The sequence below is a fragment of the Monopterus albus genome, unplaced genomic scaffold (genome assembly GCF_001952655.1).
Source record: "Monopterus albus unplaced genomic scaffold, M_albus_1.0 scaffold6.1, whole genome shotgun sequence".
In the NCBI taxonomy this organism is placed as follows: Eukaryota; Metazoa; Chordata; class Actinopteri; order Synbranchiformes; family Synbranchidae; genus Monopterus; species Monopterus albus.
In genome coordinates, this window is record NW_018127886.1 from 1,100,655 (window position 1) to 1,121,488 (window position 20,834).

General features: G+C 40.0%; 1 protein-coding gene across 1 annotated transcript; it reads left to right on the forward strand.

The window, feature by feature from the left end:
• The first annotated feature begins 154 nt into the window (after positions 1-154).
• tead3a (TEA domain family member 3 a) lies at positions 155-20,418 on the forward strand. The gene is made up of 13 exons (XM_020615146.1): positions 155-219; positions 8,953-9,194; positions 12,247-12,311; positions 12,486-12,548; positions 14,015-14,026; positions 14,427-14,537; positions 14,636-14,679; positions 14,798-14,859; positions 14,948-15,081; positions 15,191-15,361; positions 16,526-16,666; positions 16,767-16,919; positions 17,684-20,418. The coding sequence occupies exons 1-13, from the start codon at positions 155-157 to the stop codon at positions 17,795-17,797; spliced, it is 1,377 nt and encodes a 458-aa protein (XP_020470802.1). The 3' UTR covers positions 17,798-20,418.
• The last annotated feature ends 416 nt before the right edge of the window (positions 20,419-20,834 follow it).

Genomic DNA, 20,834 nt, shown 5'->3' on the forward strand with positions numbered 1-20,834 from the left:
ACAAATAGATCGTCTGCTCTTAAGCGCGCAAAGTTCACGGTTATTCGGCTGCCACTGGTTGAACTGGTTCATCTTGCAGTTTTAACTTTATAAAGACCAGACGTCCCATCTAGTGGCAAACCTGTGTCAATGCAGTTTGTGAGCTGAAAATAGGATGCATGAGGAAATGTCCCACCTGTCTGGAGTGTACTACTCTCATAGTATTCCCTCTGATTTTCGGTGTGAATTGCACTTGTATCAGAAAACGTTATAGGCCTATTTGAGCTACAGAACTATTTTGCACTGACAAAGATAACTATCGACTAGGTAGGCATATACATAGCCTTATTTATCGTTCCCTCTGCATAAATGACTCTCAGCTCCATTGGATTTATTAAGACAAGGCACCATTTGAATTGCTTAACAACATTTACAACCGCAGACCAATTGTGGTATAACCATTTAGTAACTTGTTCAGTGTTTGTCTAGCTGTTGATACACATGCAGAAATTACAATAGTACAACTGTAGAGCGAATAGTACAGTCTGTGTTGTAGGAGCTGTTTTTATTACACTTTTTAAAGTGAAATAATTTTCACTGCCATTGTTTGAATAAAGACTCTTGCATCAGAGGTGCCTTATTTCAGTAAACTGTTTCAGTAATAACATCACTGTGTTTTTCTATTTAGTAATAATGTAGCGATTAATTCTGGTAAACCATTAATCTCACACTGAAGTCTGCATTTTAAAATGTTAATAAGACATTAATATGGATTCTTGAGTTTCTCAGTAAGATGTTTATAGATGGATCTTGTTCCAGGTTTCCTGGAATCCTTTTCCAGAAAATAGGTGGACAAACAATCCTTTGGATGAGTCTCGCTAATAAATTAAAAAGACAACTGAAAAGGTAAGCAAAGTGTTACACAGATGGAGGCTCTTTCATAAAATTAATTATGGCATATAGCTTTTTATAAATGGTATCAGAAAGTGGTACCATTTTATTTAAATATGGCCCATTAAACGGAGAACATATGAGATGAAAACAGTTGTCCATGCAGGAGGTAAATACATCATGTAAATCACCACTCAGGAGACTGAATATAATCATCTTGAGAATCTGCCCTCCACCCAGTTTCTGAGTGAGTGAGACACAGAAAGCACCGAAGGATAAGAGAGATAAATTGGGGTTTATTCCCCATTTATTTTCCAGGAAATGAGAAAAAGGTGGTAGGGGACCTCTTCAAAATTCAGAGCTCAAGATGTATTGTAGCCACTATTTCTGATCCATTTTTTCTCTCCATGCACTTTTAAGTATTTCTAAAAGCTGAAAAAACCTGCATCTACCTGATCTCCATCGATGCCACAGACCTCACTGGAGAAAGGAAAGGAACGATCTTTTAATAGACAGGTTCCGATACAACCATTTTTATTGGACTGACTGAAGTTAGGTAATCTGTCATCCCCTGTATTTTACTCTTGGGCAATTTTAGTTTGGTTGTTTACCCTTGTCTAACTAAAAGATAAAGTAGCTCTTTGCATTCTGAGCATCTTTCATAAAATTGCAGGACTGGTCAAACCAAACCAAATAAATAATAAATAAAGCTTGCTTGCTAATTGTAAATGTGATCCATTTTTTTATCAAACAATGCCATGTCAGCTAAGGCCTATAGTCTATTGAAATATCCATGACTGGGGTAATTCTGCTCCCCAGTGGCTACATGCAAGGATGACATCAACCCAATAGGATGTCGAGGAGTTGACATTTTTCCGCTCCTGCCTGCTCTTGTTCTTCTTTCTATTTCAAACCAGTCCTGTGGTTTTTGTCATTGTCAGTCTTGTCCCAGTCTGTTACTTTTATACCCAATTATACTTCAATCATCAATCAATTCAGAATGTTAAAGAGCCCAGAAATGTGCAGATATAAAAAGCTAATCAAACACTGGAGTGACAGAGTCCTGCAGGATTCCAGTTCAGATGTCAGCCTTTGATATTACACAGGAGATAATTCTCAGCAGTTGAGCGGCATGTTAGCATTAAACGCTCTTTGTCAGTCATTTGTGACATTTTGTCAAGAGGCTATTACATTTCCTTTTTACAATAGAATTGCCGTGGTGTTGGCTGCATAAGCATGGCCCTCTCACTTTGTTAGCATAGGGCATTAACCAGATTCATAAATAATTTACTTAGACTCTCAGTGTAATTTCCTACTGAGTACTTCAAACAGTGGTGTATAACCATTCATAAACACCAGGGTTTAAAAACATATTCCATGTATATTTTTATTGATCCATTAAATAGAGTACTATTTTAAAATGGTGAGAAAGTACTAGGTGTGTTTGGTTTATTACAGACCCTATGAAAAGAAAAAGTGTGGAGGTTTTAATTAATCCACAGGCGTGGGTGGACTGTGTAAATCATATGATTGATAGTCGCATTAAAAATCATTTGATATTCCTTGTAAACCTCAGTGGAACGTGTTTATGCCTGCGTGTGAATGTTTGCACATTTACCCCACGTCTCAACCAGTGTCAACTGGGATTAGCTCCAGGCCCCCTCAACCCTTGTTAGGATAAACGCTATAGATAATGGATGGATGGATGGATATTAACTTTGTACACAACCCTCAAGCAAAAATGTGCTGAATACAAACCACATGCCTCCAATTCTCTCTGCATTATGTACAGTCTTCAATGTTAGATTAATGGGACCCAGATTTTCTGTGTTGTACTGTAATAAGAAGAAGCACACTAGTTTAGGAATATGCAACATCTGAGTATCAAAATTAAATGCTGGTTATAGGTTCTTATAGATTTTAACAGTTCTTAAAGATGTGGCCTCAAGTAGCAGCAATAGAGAACAACCAACATAACACCATAAGAACAGACACATAAGAACAGAACTTCATAAAAACACGGAAAAGAACACAACAAGGACACAGCTGCTGTAACTTGCTGCCACTCCGCGCGGCGCATGCGTACATAAGTACGTAGTAACAAAGAACACTTAGTCTTAAAATAAAAAGTTACATAAAGGCAACAAAGCATTAGGACTGATACACACAAGGATTATAAAAGTAGCATAATCAGAACGTTACATTTTACACAGCACAAATAAGCAAATCAAAGGCACCTAAAAACAGGGCAGAGCAGCACTGGAGAGAATCAGGAACAGCAGTAGAGACTAAACAACCAGGAAATCAAGAACAATTGAATATTACTCACACAGTTAATCCCACAATGGGGGAAAGAAACCTATGCTTCAGCCATAAGGATCTCTGAGCAACAACTCAAAAAAACCTAAAGCAGGGCAATGGACAGTATTTGAGAGAGCTCAGGAACAAGATATTACACATTAGCCTATTTACAATGCATTTCACCCCAAGGAGCTGAAATATTACACCACAGTAGATTATTGCACAGTCCCTCATAATTTCACCTATCTTATCACTGGAGTGGTGTGTTGTACAGTCTGATTGCTGTGGGGAGGAATGACCTGTGGTAACGCTCCTTCTTACACTGGGGATGTAACAGTCTCGTGCTAAAAGAACTGTTCAGAGTCACCACCGTGTGGTGCAGGGGATGGGAGGGGTTATGGATGTTAGTTTGGCCAGCATCCTTCTGTCCACCACCTCCTCGATGGAATCCAGAGAGCAGTCCAGGACAGAACCAGCTCTCTTAACCAGCTTGTTGAGTCTCTTTCTGCTACCTCCTGCCTAACCCACAACAGCGTAAAAACCTGCAGATGCCACCACAGAATCATAAAATGTCCGAAGGAGTGCCCCACGCACACCATTGGCTTATTCCCTATATACGTATGATAATAAACTCCCAATATTTCATCTTAGACTGTTGGTCAGACAAAAATAAACATATGAAGACATGATCTTGACCTTTGGGGAACTCTTATGGAATTTTTAAAAACAGTTTTGAAATGATGAAAGTAATTGATACTTGCTTTTCCCAGGTTTCTTGTGTGTAAATTGCTTTGAAATGATTTGATAAAACACAACTGTAATTAGAAATATATATATACACAAGAACACAATAAAAATATAATAATAACAGTCTTAAAACAAACAAAAAAAATTACAATAAAATTTTGGGGCCACAAGATTTGACAGTGAAGGCCTATCTTAGCTGGCACTGCCCTTTAGTGGTTCAGATACAGAAGGACCTGAAGCTAGTATGAGGCTTCAAAGCTGTGCAATTAGACAAATCAAGTTGATATTGTCCAAAATGCCTTTTTGGTACAAAATTCCCTCTTTGTGTTACTATTACTCCACCACAGCTTAACAAGAAAGACTTCCCAGGGAAACACAATATTTATACAAAACAAAGGCTGTATCCTTAGAGCACATCCACTTGATTTCTTTAACTCCGACTCATATTAACTTCATATACTGTGGAAAATATTTTTACACTGAACAAGGATTTTGTCCCCCATCCCTTAGAGTACCCTGAACGTCCACTGGGGAGGAACCTTTTAATGACCTGTGTGGATAATGGGAATAAGTCCTGCAAGCAAATTCTGTTGCACTGATCAAATGGGCACCTGGTTTTTGTTTTAAGCCACCTTTCATATCACTAGCATTCTGGTTCTAATGATATTTTTGCAGTAGCAGAAATAATCCTCAACTCTAGGTGCACACTAGTCTATCTAGCCTGTATAGTATCATAAACACTAGTGCCTTTCCTCTGTCCCCATACTCTCCCAGCAGGCGTTTGATGTTTGGGAGGAGTTTACGTTGGGAGCCACAAAACTTGCGTGCGTGCGTGTTTCGACGCCACGCCTCTGTGCGTTTTCCTCCGCGCGTTGATTTCATACTTGGCATTCCGCCTTTTTCTGTGAAACGTTATTATTTTTGCCGAGGAAGTACTCTTCATTCAGAAAGGGAGACTGTTGTAGAAGAAAAAAAACATAGAAGGAGAGAAGCTCGTGCCTGTAGGAGCGAAGCAGGAAGCCACTGTTAGGTGAGTGCGCTCTCACATAGTTCTTTGTTGTGTGCAGCAACTTTCATGCAGCTTCGCTTCGTGTGTGCTTGAAGTTTTGGGATATTTGACATATTCCGCATTTTTCCGCTGTATCTTCGCTGAATCAGGGACTCGTGTGTTTAACGGGGAGTTCTCATTTTGTTTACTCAGCCACTCCCGTTGTTATTCAAATGACTTTTTAGGCGTCACTTGGACGTAGTTTGGAGTTTGTTGGGGGTATTATTAGCCTGCAAGCTAACCCACTAGCATGTGTGCGTTAGCAGTGGCTTGTTTGGAATATAGCCACCGGAAGATAGAAAATAACTTTACTCCTTACACTTTGACTCTTTCTAAAGCGCTTAACGTCTGTTTGGCTCGGTTAGATGGAAGTTTTTTCGTATTTGGGGTCAGAGGCAGATTGTGCCAACTCACACTTGGCCGACTCACATGAATGTGATTTCGTTTTGCACATGCTAGCAGTGAGATTCATTTCGTGTTATTGTGAAAGTTTCCACCAACAGGTGAGTCTGGTCTGACGGTTTCAGCAGAGTCAGAGGAGAAATAGCACCGTCGTTCGTCTTAAACACAAGCCTATTGACTGACTGTTTTAAGGTGTGACCAGTAGGTTCATGTAAAGTTGATGAAAGTGCTTAGTTTCATCAGTTTGCTACCTGAAGTCCGTGCTGGTCTGTTGTATTAGCAGTAGTAGTCAGCTGAACTGTGAAATCTGTGGTGTGCTGTAATGAAATAAAGCTGGATTAGTCGTGTGTTGCTCCCACTGGAGCAGAATGCAGCCCCTAATATGCATGTCTAGTCAGTGTTTGCTGAGCTCATAGCTTTATTTAGCTCGACACTGCACTAAACACCTGACCCTTTGGCCACTGGGAGCTAAGCTATATTGAAAATGGCAGAGCCACATGTGTCTTAAGTGATTTATGTCCTAATTTTGCATCACCATTGTTCTGGTAGATTGCAAATGTCTGCAGAAGTGGTATCTTAGTTAATATTAGTTAGGGCAAATGAGTTCCCAAATCTCAGGCAAGTTGCTTAGTGGTAACTTTACACTCAGTCTTGGTATAGTGTACTCACTGGCCACTTTATTAGGTACACCTATACACTGTAATGAAATCCAATACAATAGAATGGCTACTAAGGTGTTAATCCAACTATATGTTTGTTATTGCTGACATTGGTTTTGGATTGCATAATAATAATAAATGTGCTTCTGTTATTGTTTCTCCCTCATATTTGTGAATGAACTGGGCAAACCATTAGAAATGCCAACTCATATAATGTAGTTTGCTGCAGACTACAATCCTCAACAATACACCTCTGACAGTGTCAAACAAAACCAAATTTTGGTATTTTAGCAAATGTGTAATTTATGTATTAGAGTGCACCAGAGTTTACAGGCGTATCTAATAGCTTGTTGACACTGGTCCCACAGGCCTCACTTTTGTATGTGTGAAAATATAATTTGCAAACAAACGAACAATTTTTTTCCTTCAAGTAGGCTATAATTAAATTTCCTCTGACCTTGTTGAAACCCTATGTGTAGAAAAGTATTGAATGGGAACACCATCTACAAGCTCAGTTTCTTTCCAAACTGAGCTTGTGCCTTTATTTAGAATGCAGAAATGACCATAAAGTATTGTCACTGAACCACAAAGAACACTCGATTGTTGGTTAAAGTTCACATTTTGTTTACCAAAAAGCTATTCACATACAAAGAAATGTACAGCTTGTTTTTCTGTACAGTATGGACATATTTACCCTGAGCAGAGTTTCTCCATTTCAGTGTTTCGTTTGAAGGCATTTAAAGGCCCTATGAGATGAAAGTATCTATTATCCCCCTCCGAGATAACTAAAAGTGCCTTAAAACCTCCTTACAAACCTTTCTTATAAAACTAGAAACAATCATGAATGATCAAGGTGATTAAACAGTGCATTTATTTATGAGCTATTAATAAAAGGAGCCTGGGATCTCTAGGAAGGAGCCCAAACAGAATATTGAGGTAATTCAATCAGGACAGACTGACAACTTTTGAACTGCTGACTTCTCACACAGTTAAACTTCGAAGACCGTCACATCTCCTCCCATTGAATATCAAAATGTTATTTTAGGCATTGCTCTTTCCTAACCATCTCACAAGGGTCTGCTTGATCTCTATGGCAACAGCACAGTCCCGTCAGCACTGACTGAAACTGGGAAGGCTCTGTGCAGAGTGTGTCCAATAAGCCCACCAGAGCAGGGGAAGCTCAGTGACCACACTGTTCCTCTGTGGTTCTTCTGTGGCAGGGGCCATGTTAGCCACACTCTGGAAAACTTTACACACTTGGCAGCACTCTTGTTGCATGTGTTTGAGGAGACCTGGAGCATCCTCAACAATAACAAAAGAATCTGTAATTTCCTTGTGTGGCCTACAAAACAAGGTTACAGGCCTCTGGGATATGCATATGGCTCCTATATTGCCTTTGAGCCAATTTCGCTAAGTAAGGATCATGACTAACTGGTGTTGTTATAACTACCTATAGTTAGTCATTGATCACCTTCCATTTTCTGGTGTTTAATAATTTAATAGCTAGACCAACTGGCAGTGTCTTCGTTGACCTTGGCCAATAGCTTCATAAATTTACAAGCTTCTAATGCTTGCTATTTTGCTTCTCAGTTCTTTACTACTGGATGCCAGGGCTATTAATATATCCCTGTACCCAGGGAAGCTGCTGACAACATCAGATGAATCTGATCTCGTGCATGGTGAAGTGTGGAGACATTTGAAGTCCAAGAAATCTGTCACCATTCCTGGCAGCTGCAAAGTTAATCCCGGTCCTGTCCATCCAACACAGTCTGGGATGTTGATTAGTAAAACAAAGTTCAGGGCCACTTTCTTGTCCTCTTTCATACAACTTACAGGTTTGATTTAAATTTGTGAGCAATTGATTACAGAAGTAGTTGTTGATTTATTTTCTGATGATCGATTAATAGATAACTCAACCAATACATTAAGAAACACATTCTGAGTTCGAACCTTGTGGCTAAGCTCGCATGTTCTCCCAGAACATGCATTTTCATTGCATTATTTTTATTTTGGTTATTATGATTGCTAAAGCTCTGCAATGGAATTTACCTTTATTTTCTATTACTTACAGTGCAAGTAATAAAAACCAATGAAAGGTGTTAAAATTTAAATGTAACCTAAGGTGTCAAATCTAGTACATGACTTGTTGCATATCTATTCATCCATATTCTATCTCTGTCATTCTTGAAGATGTTCTACAGCAGGGGTGCCCAATACGTCTATTGTAGTGTTGGTAGATCGCATGCCATTCAAAAATAAATTTGATGTATCCGACATAAAACACGTGCCAAATGTTAGCATGTGAATGGTCAGTGTGACGATTCGCTGTGGCGACCCCTAACAGGAAAAGCAGAAAGTGACAATCATTCATATATAGCCTTTCATCCATCCTCCCTATGGCATTTGCTACTTGATTGACATGCAGGTCAGCCAGTCTGAGATCTTGTCTTTTCTGACACCACGAGTCACCAAGCATGCACAGTCAACCGCACGAGCTACTGCAAAACTCCAGTGAACAAACCACCTTGTCAGCCTTTGAATTAATTTCTACTAAAGGGTATAAAATGAGTGGGGGAGCCGAATCAAGTAAGAAACCGAAAACGTGCTGGAAACATTCCATGCGGAATGGGAGGAAGACTTTTTTTTTCGTGACGTTCTATTCAAAGTGCGTTTGCTTGATCTACCAATCTACCATCACTATTCCAAAGAAGGCACACTCACATATATATTGTGTGTGTGTGTGTGTGTGTGTGTGTGTGTGTGTGTGTGTGTGTGTGTGTGTGTGTGTGTGTGTGGTATTTTCAGTGTAGGTCGATCATTTTGACTTGGTCATTTGAAAAGTAGCTCGCAAGGTGAAAAAGTGTGGGCACCCCTGTTCAACAGCATGAAGAAATTTCCATAAATGCTTTGTCCTGTATGTTCAAGGTGTGTTGTGGCCGGAGCCGTCATCATTGCGTCGGAGTGGAGTTGCCGTGGCAGCCCTGACGGGGCGCAGGAAGAGGGTGGCAATGGGGAGGGACTGGCGGATGGGGCAGACCGTGGATTGGATGGGGACCCTGAAGGAGTCTGGAGTCCAGACATTGAGCAGAGCTTTCAGGAAGCTCTGGCCATCTACCCGCCCTGCGGCAGGAGGAAGATCATACTTTCAGATGAGGGGAAGATGTATGGTGAGGAACACAATACATTTCTGTCCCAATGTATTGGCTGTCATCTAGCCTACTACTACATCTACTGTCTCCTTTGCATCCAGGGTATTTCTTCCATATCTAATTCAACAGCCAAAGTGAACTGTGTGTTAAATGCTTACTGAGATCCTTTACATACAAAATGACAGAAAGTTTACTTTGTGCTTTGTGAACACAGCCAATAAGTAGAATCAGCTTTAATTGCCAATTATGTTGAGCATACAGGGAATTTGTCTCTGGCACAGAGGATCTCTGTGTGTTTTTATGCAACAGACAAAAGAATAGTGCAATCAAAAGCATGGGAGAAGGAGAGGCAGTATTCATAAAAAGTATATACATACAGTATATACACATTTCATGATGTCAAACTGGTGCAAGTAGCAGTACTGTTTACAATTATTGCACTGCTGTGGTTGCCGAGTCCTTTTGCTTCAGTCATAGTTAACTGTTAATCAGGCAGGAGAAGAAACTGTCCTTGTGTCTGGTTGTTTTGGCTTACGGTGACCTGTAGCATTGCCCAGAGAGGAGAAGTTCAAACAGTTCATTCCCAGGATTTGAGCAGTCTGCAGAGATCTTCTCTGCCTTCCTTTTGACCATCATTATGTTGACTGCTAGGCTATAGAGTACTAAAGTGATTACATAAAAAGAGGTTGAAAGTTGTTCCAGAAGTGGTTTTCCAATTTACTCTCTTCCATGAGTGTCCCCCTCTCTGAATGTCATTATATACAGTATATGGGCTATGCACATTGGATGGTAAGGGAATTTAAAGTAATTTACACAAAAATACAGGGTTACTGTTCACTTTGAACTGACATCAGTGTGGTTACTGAGAGAGATAATATTTTTACTTTTGGTATTTCCATTCTAAATGTAGTCTTAAATTTCATTTCAAGTGGTATTAAAATGGTCTTAAAAAGTCTTAAATTTAACGTGCATATAGCTATAGACACCCTGTTAAAGATTAGCCTAGTTCACGTTGGTCTGTGGGACTGCAGAACTAGTGTAGTAGTGCATGCACACATGCAGTGTGGCGTGTTTGTTTTTATTAGTCTGTTAAGGATGTTTCCTGCAAGTGGAGATATGAATTTCAGTTTCTTCCTACCTTATTGAAGACCTTGGCTGGCACCCAATAATCCCAGCCTTTTTCGACTTAATGTTCCCACCCGCAGCAGCCTATGTCATGCATTTATGTAGGTGTGTGTTTGTTGTTAGGGAACCAGGATATGTGATCCCATGTGACAGAAAAGGAAAGTTTGTTTCAGCATTGTGGCATTTTCTCCTTTTGTGGAAGTGCGGGCTCACTGTGTTGATTACCCCAACTTCCTTCTCAGTAAACAAGGGTAGTCCCACTGGGACACACAAATGCACACGTTGACAATCTACCCTGACACATATTTCCCAAACGCATATTGACGCATTGGTCTCACATTTTTTAAACTACTATGCAAGAAACTACCCCAAAACTTTAGTCATTGCCCCGTATTACAATACTGTGAGAAACTCTGAATAACCCTTTTTCATTTTTCTTTGAATTCCTGTGATTTTTGGACATTTTTCTTTCCTAATTATGTAGGCTTAGTTGTTGTTCAAGTGTATCATTTAAAAATAGGAAAAGACCCCTTAGATACGGGTAGAAACTGAGATAAATGTGCTTGAAATTACATCATTTTTGATCAAGCAAAACTTCTTCCAGAGACATTTAATGTAATAGGTACCTTTATTCTAACTCATCTTCCAGTGTGCCTATTGTTCACATGTTAGATGCTTTACAGCAAATGGGCCATGTGTTGTGTTCAAATGAAAGTGTTTGGGCTTATGTGGAGTAGTGGTAGTCTGCAGGAAAGTGCATGTGCCTTGTTTTGGGAATTGGAGCAGACTGCTGTGTCTGAGTCAGCCCCTTTTGTTGATTTTGGGGAATTTTATGTTCTGGTAACTTCAGGCTGATGTGAGTCAGCTTGATGTGACCTAAGTCCCTACAGAATCACCCTGCTTCCCAGAAAGAAGCAAGCTGATGTTAGTTCATATGCCTATGTGATAAACGATTACAGCAGTGGAAGTCTGTAAGGCTTCGTTTAATCACACTTATCTTTAGCCTTTTTTTTGGCTTTCTGACATCTGCAACAGAGTGAATGGTGAATTGCTCACCAGTTACGATTAAAGACAAGTTGATCATCAGGTGTGGGTTGGAGCTGGGGGAAGCAGAAAGAGCTGACCAGGCAGTCTATAGTAGTCACCACATTTTGGAAATGTAACTACTGTATATGCTGGCCTCTGCTTTCTTTTTCCTTCCATTCCTGACACTTGTCTGTCTGTTTAGGAGCTCTGCCAGCAAGCAAAGCCAGATTTTATATAATGTGTTCATTGCTGTCAGGATGAAAAGAGAAATTCAGAAAATGTAATAGAAATGCTTCTGGAAGGAATCGCCAACCCGACCTTTAAGAAGATTAACATTGGGTGGTTTCCCTTTAGGGATCAGAGTACACTTGGTCCCAAAGCCAGCTTTCATTTTGATCAGTTTGAACCCAAGTGTGCTGGACTTGGGCATCGTGCTCAAGTCCACTTGAAGAAGTGGTTTCGAGCACGGTCCGCTGGAGATGTGAACGCAACCATTCTGAAACAAGGAAGTGATTTGCTTTGTGATGTCATAACTGTTTGACTCTGACGAATAACATGGCGCAAAAGGATCTCTGTGGAGTAATGAAGAAGTAAAATGTCTGCTTGAAATTTGGGCTGACGAAAACATACAAAGACATTTGGACAGTACACACAAAAACTCAGATTTATTCAAGTATTCGTCAGTATTTACATGCACCTAGTTAATGATGCAAGTGGTTATGGTTTCTTCTTTCTTCTTCTTGGCAGATTGCAAACCAACTATGTGCATGCTGCCACCTACTGTATCGCACTGTGTACATATGAAAGTGTACTGATACCATAGCAGCCCAGCTGTAACTAAATTAATATAATGGCTAAAAACTTCTTTGTATATTTAAGTGCTCTGTTCTGACTTTATCTGTTAATTTGTCAATTGTAGGTCGAAATGAGCTGATAGCTCGCTACATCAAGCTGCGAACAGGGAAGACGCGCACACGCAAGCAGGTATGCACAAACGTTATTGAAGACTAGATGTTTTTATATTGGCTATGTGCATCTTATCTCTTAAAATTAAATAGTAATTTTAAAGTGATTCTTAATTATTAATGGACCAAGGCTGTTTAAATATGCAAAATTATGTGAATGTGTGTTTTCATGGGGGTAATCCTTGCCTCATAGGTGTCTAGTCACATTCAGGTTCTGGCACGTAAAAGGGTACGAGAATACCAGGCGAGCATCAAGGTGGGTGCCTGCTGAACCCTCTGTGGTCACATCCCCTATTCTTTTCCTTTCCTTTTTCTCCCATCCTCTTTCCTTCATCCTGTCTTTCCTCAGGTCTCTAGTCACCTACAAGTCTTGGCCAAGAGAAAGTCTCGTGAGATTCAGTCTAAGCTCAAGGTACACATGCTCACAGCTTTTGCTGCTGGCTACTTTGCTCTGCATGTGTTCTATATTGAACATAACGCAGCATAGATGTCATTGTCAGAGATTATGGCAGATTAACAGCAGTTTATTAGGTACACCCACAGTGGGAGCCAATCAAAGTGTCTTTGTTTTCACTGTGGTGTGGTTGTGGTGCCCTCATGGGGTTGTTGTAATAATGCAGCGGTTTTAATCTTGCACCAGCCTCAGGAAATCCAACATGTAGTTATTTTGTGTGCTACGGCATTGCAGAGTCACGCCCTCATTACTGCCACTTAGTATGAGGATGCAGAGAGGAGACTTCATAAATGGAAGATTTATTGCACTGCTGCATTAGTTTTAGCTAGGTGTACCTAATAAACCGCTAACTGAGCGTATGCTCTGTCAGGGAGTTGCAGTAACTACCCTAAAGGTTCTGCCATAATCATCATTGGAGCACTGAGATAGTGTTGGTTAATGTCTGAGTGGCAGGCTTCGATATTAAATGGCTATTTGGTGGTTGCTTTTATGCTTTAAAGAGTCGCTCAGTTATTTACTTTCTGTCCATATTTGAAGTTGTTTGGTGCTGATTGTAAACCTGGTGTTTTGAGCATGTTTGTTTATCTTGTATCTATCTACAGTATATATCTTCATGATGTCATTGCAGTTTGTGGGGGAAAAAGGGTTTTGTTACAACATGCATGGCAGTAATGGTAGAGCTCAAGAGGTTTGTGGCCTAGGTAATTGCACGAGACTAAGGAGCTGTCTTGGTTTGACCTCAGCATGTGCATGGTTATGGTAATGCATATGAAGGCCTGCATACACACAATCATGCAAGGCGTTTTTTATGGGCCCCCCATCCATTTGAATACTTAAGGATTTAAAGTTTTCTCCTCTGATACATCTCCATGTTCTTGCTCTGAAGCCTTTCCCTCTGTCTTTTATATCTTTTCTGTTTAAGCACATTTCTTGCGGTTTTACCGTGCCCTGTAATAAAGGCAACAACAATTTGCCCCAAAGGCATTTAACTAATGCAAATTTAGAGAGTGTAACTTGTTCAGATTTCCATGTCTGTATTTTCCCTAATATAAATGTTAGCAGTTGGATTTATGATGGCCTAGATTAATAGGAAATATCTTCTACTGAGTAAATGTTTTTGTGCTTAGTGTGAGTGTTCAACAAGCTAGGTTCAAAGAGTTAGGAAGAGTGAGGAAGGGCTTTTCCTTTATTTCCTAATGGTGATTATGTGACCTACTTCTATTTTGAATGTACTGAAGGTAATTAATAACATGTCTTTTTTGCCATAGGCCATGAACTTGGTAAGTCTTGGGTATATAATTTCAGTTTTCTGCTTCAGGCTTTGTGCTTTGTGGCTGGCATCACATTACTGCTAGTCCACAGTGCCGTTTTACTGTCAGACTCAGAAATCCTGCTCATTACTCTCTTGTTTTAGTCACTTTAGTTAAACACTGGTGATGGCTCCAGTTAGCTCTCCTAGCCTGCTAGCTTGGTGCATCTCCTGCTTTGGCATCCACTTATATCTGCTTGGCACGCTGTCCTGTCTTCCCTCATAGTTACTGCATCATGTTGAAGTAAGTTGGCTGGCTTGCTGTTTAAACTGGCCGTAATGTTTTGCTGACTCTGTAATGACCAAAATTTTTATTAAGTTTTTCAGGGCAGAAAATTATTGTTATTTATTGTTTTGTCTTTCTCTTTCAGGACCAGGTATCCAAAGACAAGGCACTGCAGACAGTAGCCAACCTCTCCTCAGCTCAGATTGTGTCTGCAAGTGTCATGAAACCCCAGACTCCCTTCCCCCCATCAGTCAGAGTGAGAAAAAAGAAAAAACACAGACACATCTGTTCTTTTCTAGCTTCTGGTAAGACTAGGTAATATTTTGTCCTGGTTCTCTTCTTCCCTTTGTTTAGTTTTGGCCCGGCACCATACCAGGACAGCCTGGACATTCTCAGGAGTAAGTATCACTTGCAGATGAGTTGGTTTTGTTAGTTTAAAATTGGAGAAAATTTCTAGATTATGCTGACATACTTAATCATTTTTATGTCCCTATTGTTTTTTTTTTTTATTTACAGCATTAAGCCCTTTGCACACCCACCATACACTACACTACCAGCCCCTGTCCCTGCACCTGTCGGTAAGTGTGAACAAAAAGTCTCTAGTTTGACAAACTATTGTCATTATTGCCATGTTAATTGTGTTTTCCTGGTTTAAATGTACGGTAGGTTACGAGCCCCTACCTCCCCCTCGACCTGCAGCTATAGCAGCTCCTGTATGGCAAGACAGAACCATTGCCTCAGCAAAACTACGGCTACTGGAGTTCTCTGCTTTTATGGAGACCCAGAGAGACAGAGAGACGGTAAAGACATCTAGATATTTTTGATGAGGAGTTAGTAATAAAAAATTTACCTCTCTCTCTTTTCCCCTGTTTTGCCTTCTCTTTCTTACGTTTCTCCTTCTTCAAACAGTATAAACACCTTTTTGTGCACATCGGCCCTTCAAACCCAGGATACAGTGACCCTGTTCTGGAGTCCATAGATGTGAGGCAGATTTATGACAAGTTCTCTGAGAAGAAGGGAGGCCTGAAGGAACTGTATGAAAAAGGGCCACACAATGCATTCTTCCTTGTCAAGTTCTGGGTCAGTAAACAAAACCGGTGTTCACATTGTGATAAGTTCTTTTTTAAATAACCTGGAATTGTGTTTTTCCATTTGATTTTATTATATTCATTGCATTTTGGTGGTTTGTTTATGTTGGCACGTTTGAGGTTATAACCTATTGTTCCACATGGGGGAAGCAAAACCACTGTGATGCTGAAGCAGAGGGTTTTATCATTAGGAGGGTTGAGTATCTTTTGAATTTTAGCGATTCCAGTTCTGCTCAGAAATTCTGGGTCTTATCAGTTCCCTGTTTAGATTCCAAAATGGTAAAAATAAATAATGTTTAGATAAAAATATTTCCTATTCTTTTCAGCTTTAACTGAACATTCCCAAAGTAAATTTTATTTACTAAATATGTACAATACATACCAAAAAAATGTAGCAGTTTAGCTGTGTTTTGTTACACTGTGGCAGTAGTAGTGACGCTTGTAGACGGGCAGCGTTTTTATATTCTCTTAACAACTTCCCTTGCTGCCTTATCGCATGTTCAGTGTCTGTGTAATTTAGATTTACCTGTGATAGAGGCAGTGTTGAAACTTCGTCTTGAACTATTGGTGTTTACGTTAACCAAACAACACATAAAGTTGTATTTCCAGATAATTAGAAGAAAATGTTCACATTGTCCATAGAACCTGTTGCATCAATAATTGTCAACTTAATAGCTGTAACAAATATGAATCTCTCATATGAAAACACAGTGGAAACCAGTAGAGGTCGAGCCATTTGTGGATAATTAACATGTTGAGCTGCTTGTTGTACATCTAATTTATAGGAAATCTGCCTACCAAGCATTTTACCACAAATGCCATAACCCCTCTGTGACCCTCTACTGGAGGTGTTTGCTGAGGTGCGACTAGCGCTGGTTGATGCCACAGTGGGCTCTGAGACCGCAAGACACGAAACGCTGTACAGTCTTTCAGAACGATGTGCAGCCAGACTTGCAGCTAATTATCTGCCCACCTGCATTGCACTTTGTCTTGTCATCATTACGCCTCTGTGCTGGTGATAGCTGTGACCAGGTGTTAGTCCTGTTTTTGTGAACATGCTATGTTAGGAATGTGTTGTGTGTTATAATAAGTGAATAAAAATCTGGTAGTGACTTTCACACTCACTTCTGGCCCACCTTTTCTATGGCTACTCCAGGCGGATCTGAGCAGTGACATTGAAGATGGTCCTGGTGTGTTTTACGGGGTGAGCAGTCAGTACAGTGGAACAGAAAACATCACGATCAGTGTCTCCACAAAGGTCTGTTCGTTTGGTAAACAGGTGGTGGAGAAGGTTGAGGTGAGACAATCAACCCAGTATCTTGATAAACATAAATCATTTTATTTTTTGTACAGTATGTTTTTAATTGTTAAGCTTGTGCCAATTCCTCCCCATCCAGACAGAATATGCACATATGGAAGGAGGAAAGTACATGTTCCGCATCCATCGTTCGCCCATGTGTGAATATATGATCAACTTCATCCACAAACTCAAACACCTGCCAGAGAAATACATGATGAACAGTGTGCTGGAGAACTTCACCATCCTACAGGTGTGTGTCCGCGCTGAGTTGAATTTAATTTATTGCCAACAAATGTTGATGAGCTCATGGTGCAGGACAGTAGTCAACACAGCATATCAATTAAATCATTAGTAAAACATCTTAAAATGCAGTTATAAGAAAAGCTAAAAACAAAGGGGCCAAAGGGTTCACATTTAAGAGTCAGATAGCTTTTTGTTGTTTTGTTTGTTTGGAAGACTCCAGTTTAATACCTCCTCGCACAGGGCGTTTGTCAAAAGATGAGGGATGGAAATAATTTCTAATGATGTTAAAAGCTGAAGTTAAAGCTGAGAAAAATGGAAAGGAGTGGCCAGGAAATTTAGATGCAGTCTCCACTTTTTTTCTTTAATTCAGCAGCAGTCAGCCTGCCAAAACAAACTGCTAGAGAAAGTATGCACACTTTCCACACCTTGATGGACCATAGCTTGAAACTCAAGAATTTTTTTTTAGCCAAAAAAAAAAAAAACAAGCAGTTTGTAATGACCCAGCAAGATTTAGTAAGCATCAATAACTTTCCCAACAATTTCTGGATATACTTTCTTACCTTCCTATCTTCTGAGGTCTGCTTTTACAGTATATCATTAGTTTTCCTGTTATTTAGCTGGAGGTTATTGTCACTGCACCAGCTAGGTAGATATACCTCTTTCCTGCAAGTCCTTGTCATCTCTGTCTAAACTGGTGTTTGTTCACGTATTAATTATTATGTTTTATTCTATCTTGACCCTCCACAATGCTTTCATCTTGTCTCTTGCTAGGTGGTGTCTAACAGAGAAACTCAGGAGACTCTGCTGTGCATCGCCTTTGTGTTTGAAGTGTCCACTAGCGAGCACGGTGCACAGTATCATGTGTATCGACTAGTTAACGACTAGCAGCACGTTGCGTGCCTACAGAGACTTTCTAGAGACTTTGTGATACAAAGAGCATAAACACACCGTATCCCCACTCTACTACTCTAAACACACTCATTTTAACAGACCAACAGTCACTCTAGTCACACCTGTTGTTAATGTGTATGCTTCTTTATTGCTGCAAAGTGTGCACACATCTTTCTACAACCTCCCATGATGGAAACACTAAAGTGAAAGTTATATTTTTGTAGATTATCGTTCTTTGTAGATCATTTGTCATAATCATCATAAGTGATGTTATCAAGTATAATGATTCAGTCACAGTGAGGTCGCACCCTTGAGCACAACTCTAAATTCCATGCTCCAGATATCAGGGTTCATTATAGGTACAGTGCATCCAGAAAGTATTCACAGTGCTTAAAATTGAGCTCTGGAGCATCTTGTTTCCACTGATCATCCTTGAGATGTTTCTACAACTTGATTGAAGTCCACCTGTGGGAAATTCAGTTTCAGATTGGACATGATTTGGAAAGGCATACACCTGTCTATATAAGGTCCCACAGTTAGCAGTGCATGTCAGAGCACAAACCAAGCCATGAAGTCCAAGGAATTGTCTGGAGATCTCTGAGACAGGATTGTATCAAGGCACAGATCTGGGGAAGGGTTCAGAAAACTTTCTGCAACATTAAAGGTCCCAGTGAGCACAGTGGCCTCCATCATCCGTAAATGGAAGAAGTTTGGAACCACCAGGACTCTTCTGAGCGATCGAGAGAGAAGGGCCTTAGTTAAGGAGGTGACCAAGAACCCGATGGTCACTCTGAAAGAGCTCCAGCATTTCTCTGTGGAGAGAGGAGAACCTTTCAGAAGAACAACCATCTCTGCAGCACTCCACCAATCGGGCCTGTACGGTAGAGTGGCCAGACGGAAACCATCAGTAAAAGGCACATGGCAGCCTGCCTGGAGTTTGCCAAAAGGCACCTGAAGAACTCTTAGACCACGAGAAACAAAACTCTCTGGTCTGATGAAACAAAGATTGAACTCTTTGGCCTGAGTGCCAAGCGTCATGTCTGGAGGAAACCAGGCACTGCTCACCACCTGGCCAACACCATCCCTACAGAAAAATGTGGAAAAGTTTAAGCGCTGTGAATACTTTCTGGATGCACTGTATTAGGTTTTACTCTTCAGTGAGATTCACCCACAATATACTATATTAAAACATCAAAGAAGAAACCTGCAAAAACCCAGAAGATTTTATAATGTTTGTGTCATATACAATAAGCTGTGATGCACTAAAAAAAATTTTTAATTTTGAGGAAACTTCCAAGCATTTACTTCATAAGTGTGACTAATCTGGGACAAGTTTGAATATAGGTTGGTAAACAAATCATGTAATCAGTGTTAATGTAACTTTTACAGTTTGTATTATGTTTATAAGGTAGGGACTGGATGAGCCTGTAATGGTGTATTTTCTATCAGTACTTAAAAGTAGAATTATGATTTTCATATGGTTCAGTGGAAACTCTGTCACCATCTGACAAAGTATGAGTGTGTCTTTTCCCAGAATGCAGTGCACTACATACAAAAGTGCAAGAGTAGCATTTATATTTGGAACACTACGTCTAAGTGTAAAGAGGGCAAATGTTTTTTTGCTGTTTAAAGGTTTTCAGTGGTACGTGGTGTGGAAGGAAAGAGTTTGATCAAATCTCTATGTGTTTAATGTCGTCTTTCAAAGTAAAATAGTTCACAGACAGTGAGTTCACATCTGGTTTTCAACAGCATTTGGAATGAAATAATTACTTTTACTGTTCATAGATGTACTATAGTTTTCACTCTGACTGGGTGGACTTGCTGCAGTATTTCTACCTCCACATGAGTTGGGATAAGAATTAGCTTTGGTTCATTAGGCCTTAACCTGAGGAACACTCATGTATAGGATGTGTACACTACACTTGTAATGGTACTGTTTAAAAGCCAAAACAAGGGAAATTGACTCAATTTTGTAAAGATGAACTATCTCTTTTGTATTTTACCAGCACTGCTAAAAGTGTTACACTAAACACAAATGATGGGTGTTTCGATTATTTTCATTTGATGTATGCAAGAGGATGTATGGTACAGACCACACTACGGTCACCCACAGAGCTTTGGGACAGATTTGGTTCAAGGATTTTATTGTCAATTCACCATATGTGCAGGACATACAGAAAATCGAAATACCATTTGTCTTTGTGCCTCATAACACTAGCAAGCTTTCCAGCTCACATGCTCCCCCCCCCCCCCACACACGCTTTTGTTCATATGTAATATTCTGGATCTCTGGTACAAATGGCTACCACTTTTTTTTGTTTGTTTGTTTTTTTTGTTATAGTAATGCTTATTTGAATGTATCACCTTCTCTTGGCAGGATTATCTTTAACCAGCTAATGACTTGTCTTTTGACTTTGCTGTCATGAAAGATAAGAGCCATCAAGTTTGGTTTTAAATGAGATCTCCGTTTATTTTTCACTGTGTGGTAAGCCAGAATTGTTTTATTTCTGTGTCTTGTCTTTGTACTCGGGTGTGCCTTATCACTCCTGTGGTCAAGGCTGCTCAGTGAATTAAATTTGTGCCTTTATGCTGTAACAATAAAAATCACATGGTGTTTGCAGTATCACATAGCCTTTAGACTCTTGATAGTAACATTTAGACAGAACTGGAGCTCTGCTGTAAACGCAACGTTACTTGCCACACACACACACACACACACACACACACATTAATTTTATTCCACAGAGGCTGCAGTTATCTTTTGGCCTACCAGGTGGCACTGTTGCCTAAATATTGCTGACTACCCAGTCTGTTCCAATACTGGCAGGCTGTCCAGTAACCTTTGGCGTTTTTGTGTATAAAGACAAGGTGTTTACTGACGTTTGATGACGAATCTTTGGCCTGTCATACTAGTGTGAGGGGCTTAACGCTGTTGTGTCCCAAGACTTTGTGTGTTTCATACCTATTAGCGTCAGTATTTGATGCCCTGGGGTGAGAATGTGTTTCACTACCACAAAATGCTGTAAGAGTG

Bases quoted from the DNA above. Each gene is read 5' to 3' on its own strand.
- tead3a (XM_020615146.1), top strand. From the start codon at position 155: ATGCATGAGGAAATGTCCCACCTGTCTGGAGTGTACTACTCTCATAGT. The intron at 220-8,952 runs GTGTGAATTGCA...TGTATGTTCAAG, and splicing joins AGTATTCCCTCTGATTTTCG to GTGTGTTGTGGCCGGAGCCG. The intron at 16,920-17,683 runs GTGTGTGTCCGC...GTCTCTTGCTAG, and splicing joins AGAACTTCACCATCCTACAG to GTGGTGTCTAACAGAGAAAC.